Source organism: Apteryx mantelli, chromosome 4 (assembly GCF_036417845.1).
Source record: "Apteryx mantelli isolate bAptMan1 chromosome 4, bAptMan1.hap1, whole genome shotgun sequence".
NCBI lineage: Eukaryota > Metazoa > Chordata > Aves > Apterygiformes > Apterygidae > Apteryx > Apteryx mantelli.
In genome coordinates this window covers 39564220-39576784 of record NC_089981.1, presented here as the reverse complement: position 1 = coordinate 39576784, position 12565 = coordinate 39564220, and the positions used below count along the sequence as shown (strand labels likewise).

The following is a 12565-nucleotide window of genomic DNA, read 5'->3' as shown; positions in this document are numbered from 1 at the left end:
GGGCTTGAAATTGAGAATTTCACTTTGCTTTTATGACATTTCTGTATTTAATGGACCTAAGGGAGATTCATTCATGATGGAGAGAAAGTAGGGTACTTAACACACAACCAAAGGAAAAAAAAAAAAAGTCAGTGAAATGTGATAGTTAAAAGTTGTTTCAGCTTTCTAGCTCTGCGTTTCAAATTAGAAAGAAAGGGAAATCTGAAAGCACAGAAAAGCTGAAAGGTTGTGTAACTGTTTCACTACCGGGTTGAGGATTTTCCTCTTTTTCCTCTCTTTCTATGATGTGTACAAAGCTGTTTGTCAGCAATAGTGCCTTCTCTCCTAGAGGGAATGAAGTTGGCCATAAGAATATCTTTGCTGTATTGGAAAGCGGCTGTGATAGTTTGGTGCTGTACAGACGGCATCCAAACTCTGCAGCTCAGACCATGACCATTAAAAAAAAAGGGCGGGGGGGATTAAAAATATTTAAACAAGCCTCCTTAAAATTTTTTACATCAAAAGGTTTCTGAAGATAGGCTTTTTTTTTTTCCACTGGAGACAGCAATGAATCGAAAAGAATGAAGAGAGTGAAATCTTTCATAGAGACAATTTGATGTTAAATAAAATGAGGCGAGTTAAAGAGATTATGGTGTTCTGTAATCTCAGTTATGCTGCACAGAACTGGACCACTAGAGATCTCTTTTCTGCTCACGGATATGCTAGAAAGTAGCTTTGTTTCTCTATGCTTCCATTATACAAATAAGAAAATTTTTAAGTAGAAGCTTAGTTCTGGTACCACTGTTGTTCGGAGTGGTAAGCACAGCATGCAGCCTCCACACCTGTTTATGCAGTACCCAGGACACTGGGGTGACCTCTCCTTCCAACACCAAATTTAGCCATTCCCTAGATAAGACAGCAGTGGTTTTGTTGGGGCGGGGGGGGGAGTGCACATGTGGATCAAAGAGCAAAAGATGACGCTTGCTCTCCCTGCAAACAATTATGTCTTTTCCTCTGGCCCCGAGGGGGGCTGGAAGCTGATTAGAAGCACGGCAGGGAGGCAGGCGGCTGGGAGCTCCCTGCAGCACACATGCACACGGATGGCAGCCTCCGCGCTCCAGCTAGCTGCAGCTCTGTGTGTGACCAGCCTGCAAGGCTTTACAAATCAGCACGCAAGGAACAGTTTTCCAAGGACGTTCCTGTTGCTCAGAGACACACTGTCACCCTCAGCCTAAAATCCTCAACAGAGCCCTTTTCAAAACCTGAGGAAGAAAGAGTGTTAGAAAGTAGCACATTTGCAACACTAGAAAAATCCCAAAAGCGGGAGCAAGAGCCAGTACCCCACGCAGTTCCTGACTGCCCAGGAAGGGGAGCACAGCTATTCACTGGCCCATATGACTTCAGTGATAACGCCTTCATGCCTGCTCTTCTTCCCATCTCAGATGCTGATGCAGTATTTATATTATGGAGGAACAGAATCTATGGAAATCCCCACCACTGATATCTTAGAGGTGAGAGTGTTTTCTTCTAAGTCTTGCCATGTGCATTGAGGTATAAACAGGGCTTGAAAGGCAAAATCCAGCAGCTACCAACAAGCTTTCAATCTAGTATACTTAAAGCTTTGAAATGAGTTTACAGTTTTGAAACACAAGTGCCTGGAAATAAGAACAGCTACCAATTATTTTATTGTCAATGAGATGCTGGATAAAAATACATCACTACAGTGCTATTAGTACCCAAAGTTGCCTTAAACTATCCATTGAACTTTAAAAAGAACTGATTTATAGAGGTAAAGAGATGCTATATGAAGTAAATATGCTGTTAGGCTCTAAAATTGTTCTTACAGGTAAATAAATTAAAAGTTCCAAAAGAGGAAGGGGAGAACTTTACTGCAGCCTAGTGTTTACTCCCCAACAAGCAACTGTTAAACCTACAAAGCATCAGCTTTAAGTAATTCCTCCACTGATCAGGTGGCTGGGCACATCACAAAGATGGGTGGAAGCCTTCTTTGCGAGTCCTCTCTGTGCTGGGGGAAGGAAGCAGGCAGCCCCATGGCCACACTGTCCTTCTGGTGGGGCACAGGAAAGGTGCAGCTGATCCTGCAGCGCTGGCGCCCAGAGCAGGCCATCCACCAAGGGGCAGGGGGTCGCAGGGAGGTTACCACTTTCAAGCTGAACCTCTGTGGAGCCACTTATAGTACTGAGATTGGGCTAAAAGCACTGCTGTAGTACTTAGGTCCTCTTTCAGTGATGCCATCTAGTCACAGTGTGGTGAGATTAAAGCTGCAGCTAAAGATTACACATAATTTTTTTTTTTTTTCTTTTTGAGGGGAGTAAAGGGGGCTTTGAACAGTCGAAGGCTTGCAAGTCATGGTAGCAAAAGGTAGCACAAATGCAGTTCCTGCAGGAGAAGCAAGCCTTTCCTAACAAAGAGGGAAATTCTCTCTGTTGCTTTATCTAGGCATCCAGTAGCCTTTCTGCTCTTTCTTGAGGACTTGGACATTAAAAAAGGGAGTCAGAGATCCTTCAGGGAAGAAAGCATTAGTTCTGTTTGCCTTCTTCCCTAAGCCTTTTCAGGCTCATGATATCAAATGGCTTCTCTCTTGTCCTAATAGCTGCTGTCGGCTGCCAGCCTGTTCCAACTGGATGGCCTCCAGAGACACTGTGAAATCCTCTGTGCCCAGACGATCAGCATGGAGAACTCCATTAACATCTATAAATATGCAAAGGTATATGCCAAACTGTCTTACTGAAGGATCACAATGAAGCAGTATGCATGCTTTCTGCAGTCTAGTTTTGGTGACTAAATACAACAGGCATACAGTAGGTACCAGCATATACAGGCTGTGCTAGTATCACTACCCTCACCGCAACAGCAAATGCATTAAGTTCCAGTCTGTAAAGTCCTGAACAGCCTTAGTACGTTTCTTCTTCTAAAGCAATCATTTATGAAATTCATGGGAGACTCCTGAAGAGCAGAGCAGAGGTGTGTTAGCAAGCTGATACAGCAACATCATCCAACAAAGCAGTATAGAGATTCAAAGCAGTAGGGCCAGTTAATTGTAGTACTGTGACTAAGTAACAAAACCTTTTCTAGCACTCCTACTGCTAAATATACTTCTTAAAACCCCAGAACTGGCATAGACTCTGTGCGGCACAAATATTCACCTGTATAGCAAACAACCTAACCCCTATTATCAATAAAATCACAGAAGAAATAGTCTGCCATTCCTGGGGGCTTGAAGGGTATAGGGTCAGATCCCCTAAACACAAGCAGGCAGACTACGTAAGGGGGTGATAATGGTGCACATGTTTACATTAGGCATAGTGGCAGATTGGTCCATTTCAATTCCTGACTCGCACACTAGGCCACTTTTCCCATGGGACTCGGGCTCGTCTGTTTTGGGACCTAAAAGTTAAAAGGATGCAGTGGAAGAGAGGGGAGAAGGGAGTGCTCTCTACCAGCCTTTAGTACTTTTCATTAAATTACTATTTGCGCAAAGCTTCCGGACCTTTGGGCTGGGGAGGGGGGAGGAACGTGCATGGCATTTCTAAATATTGAACTTAAATTTCATTGTTCTCCTGTTGTTGAATCTCCCCAATGATTCTGAAGCAAAGGGAACCAGATCACAGCCAGAAAACCACCTGATGGGTTTTAGTAGTGAACTTCCCTATTTTCCCACATTCAGCTCCTTTTTCTAGGAATTTTCACATCCCATGAACCATATTCCTATTGCCACAAGTTGCGTGCACCATCTGGCAACACTTATTGTTTTACATTGCAACACAAACTCCCTGCTTGCACAGCAAGACAGGTGTCTTGGCCACTTCATCAGCCAACTGCTCTCTTCCTTGAAGGAGTGCAGGCCAGTGGCTCTGCTAACAGCACACCATCAGAAGAAATTAAAAAAGCTTGAGTACTTCTCTGCTTACACCTGTGCAGGCAAAAAGCAACAAAAGAAGCTATCAGGCACCACAGGTCCTACATTTAGTGCTTTTCCACTGTTATCACGATCCTTCCCTATGCTTTTCCCTTTAATGTTTTCTGAGACAGATTAGAACAGACAAAAGGCCCTTTAGGTCTGTTACACACAAAAGGCTAATGGAGCTGGTTCTTTTCTACAGATTCACAACGCACCTGAACTGGCCTCTTTTTGCGAAGGCTTCTTCCTCAAACATATGAGCTCTCTTCTGGAACAGGACTCATTCAAACAGCTGATCTACAGCAGGAACAGCAAAGTGCAGGGCCTAGACCCCCTGCGGGACTTGCAGACAGCGCTGGCCGGCCGCCTGCATTCTGTGTACGTCACCTCGCGGGTGTGAGGCGGGAACAAGGCAGTGGCAGAAGCGCTGGTTCAAACTGCACTGGGCTGCGTGATCAGGCAGAGCTGCGGCTTTCCCGTTCACTTCTGGAGTCATCAGTTCTTGCTACAAGTCCCCTACCGCAGATGCCCTGTAGGCAGGGGTACGGCGCCTGGTCCCGCTGAGGTGGGGGAGCTGGCTTCTCTGTGCCACGCTGTGTCAGAGAAACACAGTCACAGCATAAACAAGAACTGAGGATGCAAATGGAGAACCTGACCTGAAGAGAAGATCAATGCTGCCATTTAAACAAGCACAATGCAGGGCTATAGGGGAGTGAGGCAATTTACCTAGACTTGACACCTAACATGTATTCTCAAGTGTCTGTCTACACACCATAACAGCCAACTAGTTCATACACATACATTTTACTTGTAAAAAAGGCTGCATAGAAGGTGTTTTCTAATTCTATGGACCACCGCCCATTCAACAAGTCATCTGTCTGAATAGAGAGGCTGGTGTACACAAACTACTTTGCTATAGTAATAAACACCAGTGTCTGTCTGTGACAAGAGACTCTGTCATAGCTTTCCCCTAACTGTTTGCACTTGAGAGTCTGTAGACATACAAGTCTGAGTAGGAACTAATACTAACTCTGAAATTACTCAGTCTGCACCTAATTGGGAGAACTTAGCTGGGGCAGGAGGGGAGCATTGTTTGGGGGTTTTTTTGTATTTTTTAAATACAATTTCACTGTGCTAGTTGTTAATCTGGATCCAGTTTGCAAAAAAGGCTGTCTACCCTTTTACTATAAAGGTTTGATAGTCCAAATCATTTTCATTATCAAAACCTGTTTGTGAATGTCATCTGTGAGACCTGACACCACATAAGACATTTTCTAAAACACTCAGGTGTAGTAGGAACTATTGTTATGCTGAAGAAACTGTCCCAATAGTATAAATAGCAATAAACTCTCCCTAAAACCATGGGGAACTTACAGCTTCATGCTTTGGTGTCTCTCTCTCTCTCTCTGTCTCTGTCTCTCTCTGCCTCTCTCTCTCTCTCTCTCTGCCTCTCTCTCTCTCTCTCTCTCTGCCTCTCTCTCTCTCTCTCTCTCTGTCTCCAGAGCTAGTTGGGATCAGAAACTCTGACCTTTATTTCCAGCTCTAGTCCTCTGCTTCCACATCCCCATCCGTGGAATGATACTGTTTCCACAGATAGGCTACCTCAGGGGGAACTGCGCATAGTGCACAGCTAACCCCGTCCCAGAGGTAAGCTGCAAGCTAACATTTGGGCTGCAGCACTTGCATTCAGGTTGAGGCATTGTGTTTAAGATGGATGTTTTTCCTTTGCTCACAGTGGACAGATGTTTCTGTTCAAAAATGACTCATTTAGGCCTTTTTCTAGCTGACTTAAGAGAACTAAAAGGAGACAATTCAATATACAGTTTCATGTCAACCTTAGGAAGGCAGTTGCCCACAAACACACACCTTGCTCTCACCAGTAGCTTAAAAGACTTTTGAAAATTCCCACTGGTCTTTTTTAGCACATAACAAGCACATTTGCTAAGATGCTTTCTATTGGTTATGGGTGGGTGAAGGAGAAGAGGAGGTATAGTTTCCAGTGTAGAACTACTGCTTCTTGGAAATTTAAACATTAATATTGTAACTAAGTACACCAAAAGGAGGAGTCTCAGCTGGGCCCAAGCTCCAATATAAGGCACAGACATGGTTTGGGTAGATGAAGGGAAGGTGAGCAAACTACAGCATCTCCCAACAAATCTGTCAAAATCTGACATCCCCTCATCCCTAAAGGATTTTACTTCATAGGCAAATTGCATGCAAGAAGAATTAGTCTAGGATCAGTAATCTGATAGACAAAGAAGTTGGTCAGAGCATGCTCCAATTTGTGTTTTAGCTACACATACATACACTTTAAGATCACCATTTTCAATAACTCTATTTATTATCAGAAAGCCATTAGAGGTGTTTCAAGATATCACTGGTCTGCCTGAAAAAATAGCACAAAAGGCTTTATCCTGGAAAATATTTTCAAGTAGCTGCTTCAGCTGTCTGTACAAAAATGTAGGTTCTCTTTTGCTGCTGTAATATTACATGCTTTGTTATTTGTACATTAATGTTGTCATTTATGTAAATGTACCAGGATTTTATTAACAACAATTTTAAAATACACAACTGCTGTATTTATTCTGCTGCTCTAACAAGAAAAATGGTATTTCAACACACTTCTATGGAAAAGGCAGTTGCAGTGTTAGCATCTTAAGTTTTTTAGATAAATGTAACTAAATCTATGCTTTAAAACAAGGCATAAAGAGTCATTTATTTCCCTTTCCTAGGCTCAAACATTTTTTGAAGTAGTATGTTTAAGTAGCATTTCCCCTAGCTTAAGTACCTGCCTTCCATAGAAAAGCAGCAGACATCAACATTGGAGAGAAGTCGTAGTTCTAGGTATTCTACTTACTTAGCAACTTGCAGGTATTCAATCAGTCCTCAGAACTTAAACATCTGATTAACTCCCAAATGCTAATGAAGAAAACATGTCAAAAAAGCAGACACCACTTCCTTTCTGAGTCACCTCAAAAACAAAAAGGCTAAAATGGCTCTGGCTGGTATGCTGCTTGTCTAGTGCTTTGCTCTAGCAGCAGCGATATTTATTTCAGAGTAAAGAGCATCCAAGAATGCTCTAACAGCCACACAGAGTCAAGCATGCAACAGCCCTTCCTAATGCTGTCCATGAGTCCAGCCCACCTCACACACAACTTGCCCGGAAGCCAGTGGTTACAGCAGCAGGCACAGCTGCATAGGTTTCATCCCCATTCTTATTTAATAAAGCCATGACTAATGGCAAGACATGAGAAACCTGGATAGAAAACTGCCAGAGTCATTTATGGTCCCTTTCTTGTTAACCACATTTATTAGAGTAGCACACTCAGGCTGTAAAGAGCAAGGGCATTTATTTTTCTATGAGGTAAGAGATAGAGGTTTATTTCCATTGACAGAGCAAGGATGTGAGCCAAAAATATCTAAATCTTTTTTTCAAAATTCACCCCATAAATCTTGCAGATCCCTACAGCATTTGGGGATACTGGCTGAGCTGTAACTTTGGATTTGGTCTACATCTACAAGTGGACTCAAATACTTAATTTCTTAGGCTGTTGCGCACACTTCAGCGGAGGAAACCACTAATACAGCCAATACCCGTATCTGGCTGCTGAGAATCTGTTCATCATTGTTTCTTCTCTTGAATCCCCCCTTCCCCATCTAAATAAAGTGAACTGTACAGCATATCTCTGAGGTGTAGCAAGACTTGAAATCCAGTTCTATAATAAATTAGTTTCACAAGCATTTCTTACCATTTGATTTACACGATCCAAGAGCACTCCGCTGAGAATGATACAGTGTGTGTGTGTGGGGGGGTGCTTTCTCATGTGTTGTGCCATACATCAGCATGCTTGGAAACCCACCAGTACAAACAGACTTGGTCTCAAGAATCATAGCATACAAACAAAGGCCTAAGATTCCCCTTGGAGCACTTTTACTCTAGAAGTAGATTAAACAGAAATTTCTCATGAAACTAGCTGCATACCTCCTCTATTTTATGCAAACAGAGTATTGCCCTTGGAGTTCTAGAAAGTAGTATGGCAGAGTGTGCTCAGCTTTGGAGAAGCACAAAGCTTTGATGGCCATAATTACATTAATTTTGTGGAACAGAGGAAATAGAGCTCATACATCTGCCTGTGAACATGCTCAATGACTTTCAGACTAAAATAAAACCTTATTGCTTTACAATAAGCCTTTGCACAGCAGGCAAGCCCTGGCTAATGTAGTGCTGCTACTACCTGGCCCTTTGCCCTCACCAAATGCTACCCGAGCTACCAGACATTGCTTCCTGCACCTGCCATAACAGAGACAGCCAGGCTTGTCTTGCAGGGAGACACACAAGGAAAAAGAGGAGAGTGGTGACTCCCTCGGGAAACATGGGCAGCAAGCTGCTGTTGCCATCACTTGTGGCAGGAAAGAAGACTCAAAAGCTATATTTGGTGCCCAGGAGGTTTCGAATACAAGCAAATCCACAGCAAAGACTAGAATATTGCACTCACAGCACCCCCTGCAAAAGAAAGGGGCAGCAAAAAGGCTTCTGTCATATGATGAAAATCACAGCACAGCAGGGGAAAGGCCTGGCTAGCAGCAACATAGATTGGCCCAGTCCCAGAGCTGGGGTAATTTCCATGCTGTCCGTTTTCCTGCTGTTTGCATCTAGAGGCCAGTTCAGAACTGCTTGGCTGGAGAACTACCTGCATTCACAGACTCACCTAAGCTCATTGCCTCACATGCACCCCCACTGGACGTGCAGCTTACTGGGCTGAATTTTACACCACACTCCCACCTCCACTTTGCTCACGCTCAGGCATGAGAAGGCTACCTGTGTCTTTCACCAACTCTCGCCATCCTTGGCTTTCCCATGACAGCTAACCAGAAACACTTGTTAAATCTACATGCACCTTGTAGCATGCGTTTTCTACAACCCTTACCTAGATACAGTCCTTTGATTCTGGTCTACATATGGAAGTACCTATGGACACACAGTCACACAAAAATCCAGCTATGGAAGCAAAAAAGATTCCCAAAGCAAGCATTACGATGGCCAAATAGAAAAGATATATTTCTACACATTGCCTTTCTCCAGTACACCAGCCTTAGCCCTCCACACAGCTCACTCCAACCCCACATAGCTGCGGGAGGCAAGGACCCCCCACAAACATGCAGCCAGCTCACAGCAGCAGGGAAGATGCTCAGCTTCACTGTTTTTACTTCCTCCCAGGTACCTCGCAGAGGTCAGCTCCCTCCAGCTGTCAAAATAGCTCACGGGTCTCCAAGCAGGCAGGATGATTCCACTGACAACTAGGCCACATCTACCCACCACCTGCGGAGAGCTGCTCAGCTCTGCACAGCTTTTCCCTTTGCCTCCAATTAGCCACAGGCCTCAGTCACTGCGGGCAGACAAGCTCACTGGGGTGCAGGAGTGATGCAGAGAGTGAACCTGCAGCAACATGTCAGACACTAGATCAGCAACCCAGGGAGCACCGGGAAAAGCTATGGGCTGGCCTTGCAGGTTTAACATAGGTCCTGCAACACTAATGTAGCCAGGTTGTCACCGGGTTGTCCAACACGCTGTCCCGCTGAAGAGAAGAGAATGGGGAGGCATGGACAGCTGGGCTGGCTTTGCTCCTGGTTAAACACATGCACAGCAACTAGCAGTGCACCAGGCTCCTTTGAGTATGCGCAGCCCCCTCTGCAGGGGATCCTGTGTACAAAAATAATAGCAAACAGCTCCAGTCATAGGGAAACTCATGCTAAGAAAAAAAAAACAAAATGCAAAGATAAAGAACTCTCTCTCTTCTCAGCCCCTGTACTGTGCGACATTTTTAGTATGCTTCTGGCTATGGAAAGACATGAATTCTTGCTTTGTTGTTGGATTGCATTCAACCAGCCCTTACTCTAGCTGGAATTTTAACCTAGCTTGACTGATCTAAAGCACAGACAGAGGAAGATGTGGTTTGACTAGATTTGTTAAAAAAAAACAAAAAAACAAAACAAATAAACAACAAAAAACCCACACACTTCTCACTTTAGTATCTGAGGGCTTTTTTCCATTTTGCAGTTCAAAGAGCAATAGGCAGGCAGAAGAATCCCAAAAGCTGCCATTAAACATAAAATGTATGCAGAAAATTTTAAAAAGAATGATTTGACTCTGAATACACTCATTTTTTGTAGAAATAGCAAAATTCTGCTTAAATACAACTCCCACTGGAATGGAGAGGTACACTCATTAATAACACCTAAGAAGTCCCAGTATAAACATGCAGCTCAAGTTCTCCAAGTCTTTTACTGCAACTGCAGTACACGCAGTTCACAGATAACAGAGCAAAAATTACTGCAGCCTATTGACAGAGAGCAGCAGAGGCAGATATCAGGCAAAAAGCAAAATCCTGGTCTGCTTGAAGAATCCAGTTTAATTTTATCTACTCTCTTCCATAATGATCTACAGACGATTTACAAGAAGTTTTGCCAGGCTACTAATATGTTCATAGATCGGCTCCAACCTAGCCTGCCATCACAAATGCTTCCAAACTGAGCAGAGGAACCTGTCGAGTTTTCTATTTCATTTCACACTGCTTAATAGTAATGCTTTGCAGAAGTAATTTGGTTTAGTGGTAAAAAAAAGAAAGATTGAAACGACACTACTTTTCTTACTCCCCCTTATTTCCAGCAAGCAGCCTGCACCTTCAAACACGCACACACTTTGACGGGCTCAAACAACATGCTGACTATTGCTCATTTTTGCCCCACTGCCAGTTTGGCTCTCTTACAAGAGAACATACTTTCCCCAAAACAGTGCCAGTAAGTCAGGAGCCAAAGTTTTTATGAGTGCTGCCTACTAGCATGAGACTATATTTTCTGAAACAATCAGAAACCTCAGTCTGACTTAAGGCTTACATAATACAGCTTCATCGCAGCCACACGTTAGATGGGGGTTCCCTGGTCTGTGCAAGTCACAGCTTCAGAGAGGACAGTCGAATTTGCACAGTTTAACAGCTATTTAGCATGGCCTTATAAATAAGCATGAACTTCTTCCATATATTTTTCATATAAATATGAACTTCTTTTGAACTTTTTAGCCATTTGATCCTCAGCATAGCCATTGAAAAACACAAACCAATTTCAACAGCACAAGAGTTTTATAATAAAACTTGTCTTAAACATTACAGTTTTGAACCTATTAGAAGAAAGAGTTTTACAGCACTCGTGAGACATTCATTGCAATTTGCACCACTTCTGCATTTTAAGGACATTCAATCAGCATTTTCTTGCCACAAGAAGTAATGTACAATAGAAAAAGCCTTCTGATATTGTCACTTATAAGATAATAAGACCCAGAGAAAGTAAAACACTACACCTGGGTCAACAAATCCAATAATCTGCATAGGTCAGAGAATCTTAAGCAGTTACACCTGCTGTATTAGCACTGAGTTTCAACATGCTTTGAAAGGACTCTGCAAGTATGTAATATTCAAGCATCTTTGGACTTGCAGCCTATTAGACCACTGTCAAATCTCTCCAACCAGAGAATATGAAGTAAGCAAGTCAATGTTACTCAGTCAACACACAGTAACCACTTGATACCAGTTCCTTACCTGATTACCACTCCAAGCACATCTTTGCAGTCCTTCCCACAAAGGGCTAAAGGATGTGACCAACCCTGGACAATCCCTAGAAAAACTTTTACTGCCATAACCATCCCTCACACAAATGTCACCAACTCCAGAGATTTCTCTGTTGAGCTAAGACACTAAAAAACCATACAGTCCTACAGGTATCCACAGGAAATGTGCTTTGCTTATGCTGGGCTTCCCAGCCTTTGGCCCAACAGACCCCTGAGATGAGAGAACAGCCTCCAGGCTCAGCCCTCCAGCCAGCACTACTCTGTACTGCTACTGTTTAGCAGAACTGGTTTCCTTTTCACCGGGCTGGGGAGCATCCCTGGAAAGGCTCCAATGCTAGCTGCAGCCCCTCCTGCCCCAGCCTGGCATAAGAGTGCTTCCTTTACCCGCACCACCACTGTGGTACAAGTCAGTTATTTGTCCCTCTCAAAAAAAGTCAAGCAGGGACAACATCTAGGCAGCAGCACATCCAGCATGCACCACTCCCTAAAGCAAGGGGGTCATAGCTGTGCACCGCTCTCACACCAGGGACATTACTTACCCTCCCATTAACAACAACAGCAGAAACAGAGAATTTACACTCACATTTTCTTCTGAGGACTTCCCAGGCAGCTGTGAAGAGCTTCTTCTTACCTTCCCTGCTTGCTCCTTGCACAGCTTCTTTAGAAACCCTTCAGGGCAGCATACCACCACCTCACCCCACAGGTCTTCAGTGCTGCTCTTTTGGCACAGCTGGGGGATAACTGGACCCCTCATTAAGCCTTTAAAGGCTGCAGCTGCAGATCTCCCCATCTCAGGGCTCAACTGCCTCCAGTGTGGGGGAAGTGCTATTGCTGCCAACTTACACACTGGTCTGTTACCCAAAGGTATGTACAAGCTGTGTTGTACAAGGCCTATCCTTAGTCAAGAGGCTTCATAGAATAGTTTCCCAGAGAAGAAATACTGCCTTTAACTGGGAAGAAACTATTTCTTTGGGATTTGCTGGTAAGAGGAGCTCTGAGATCTAAGCAAATCAGATGCAGCAGTACATACAGCCATGGGTAAG

At 43.7% G+C, this 12565-nt stretch overlaps 1 protein-coding gene across 1 annotated transcript in view; it reads left to right on the top strand.

The window, feature by feature from the left end:
* The window catches only part of ABTB2 (ankyrin repeat and BTB domain containing 2), a 150718-nt gene extending 139736 nt beyond the window's left edge, over positions 1–10982 (top strand). Inside the window, exons 15-17 of the mRNA XM_067296290.1 lie at positions 1422–1490; positions 2594–2707; positions 4104–10982. Of these exons, the coding sequence (XP_067152391.1) occupies positions 1422–1490; positions 2594–2707; positions 4104–4301 (381 nt within the window). The 3' untranslated portion in view covers positions 4302–10982. The remainder of the gene's footprint in view (positions 1–1421; positions 1491–2593; positions 2708–4103) is intronic.
* Positions 10983–12565: the final 1583 nt, after the last annotated feature.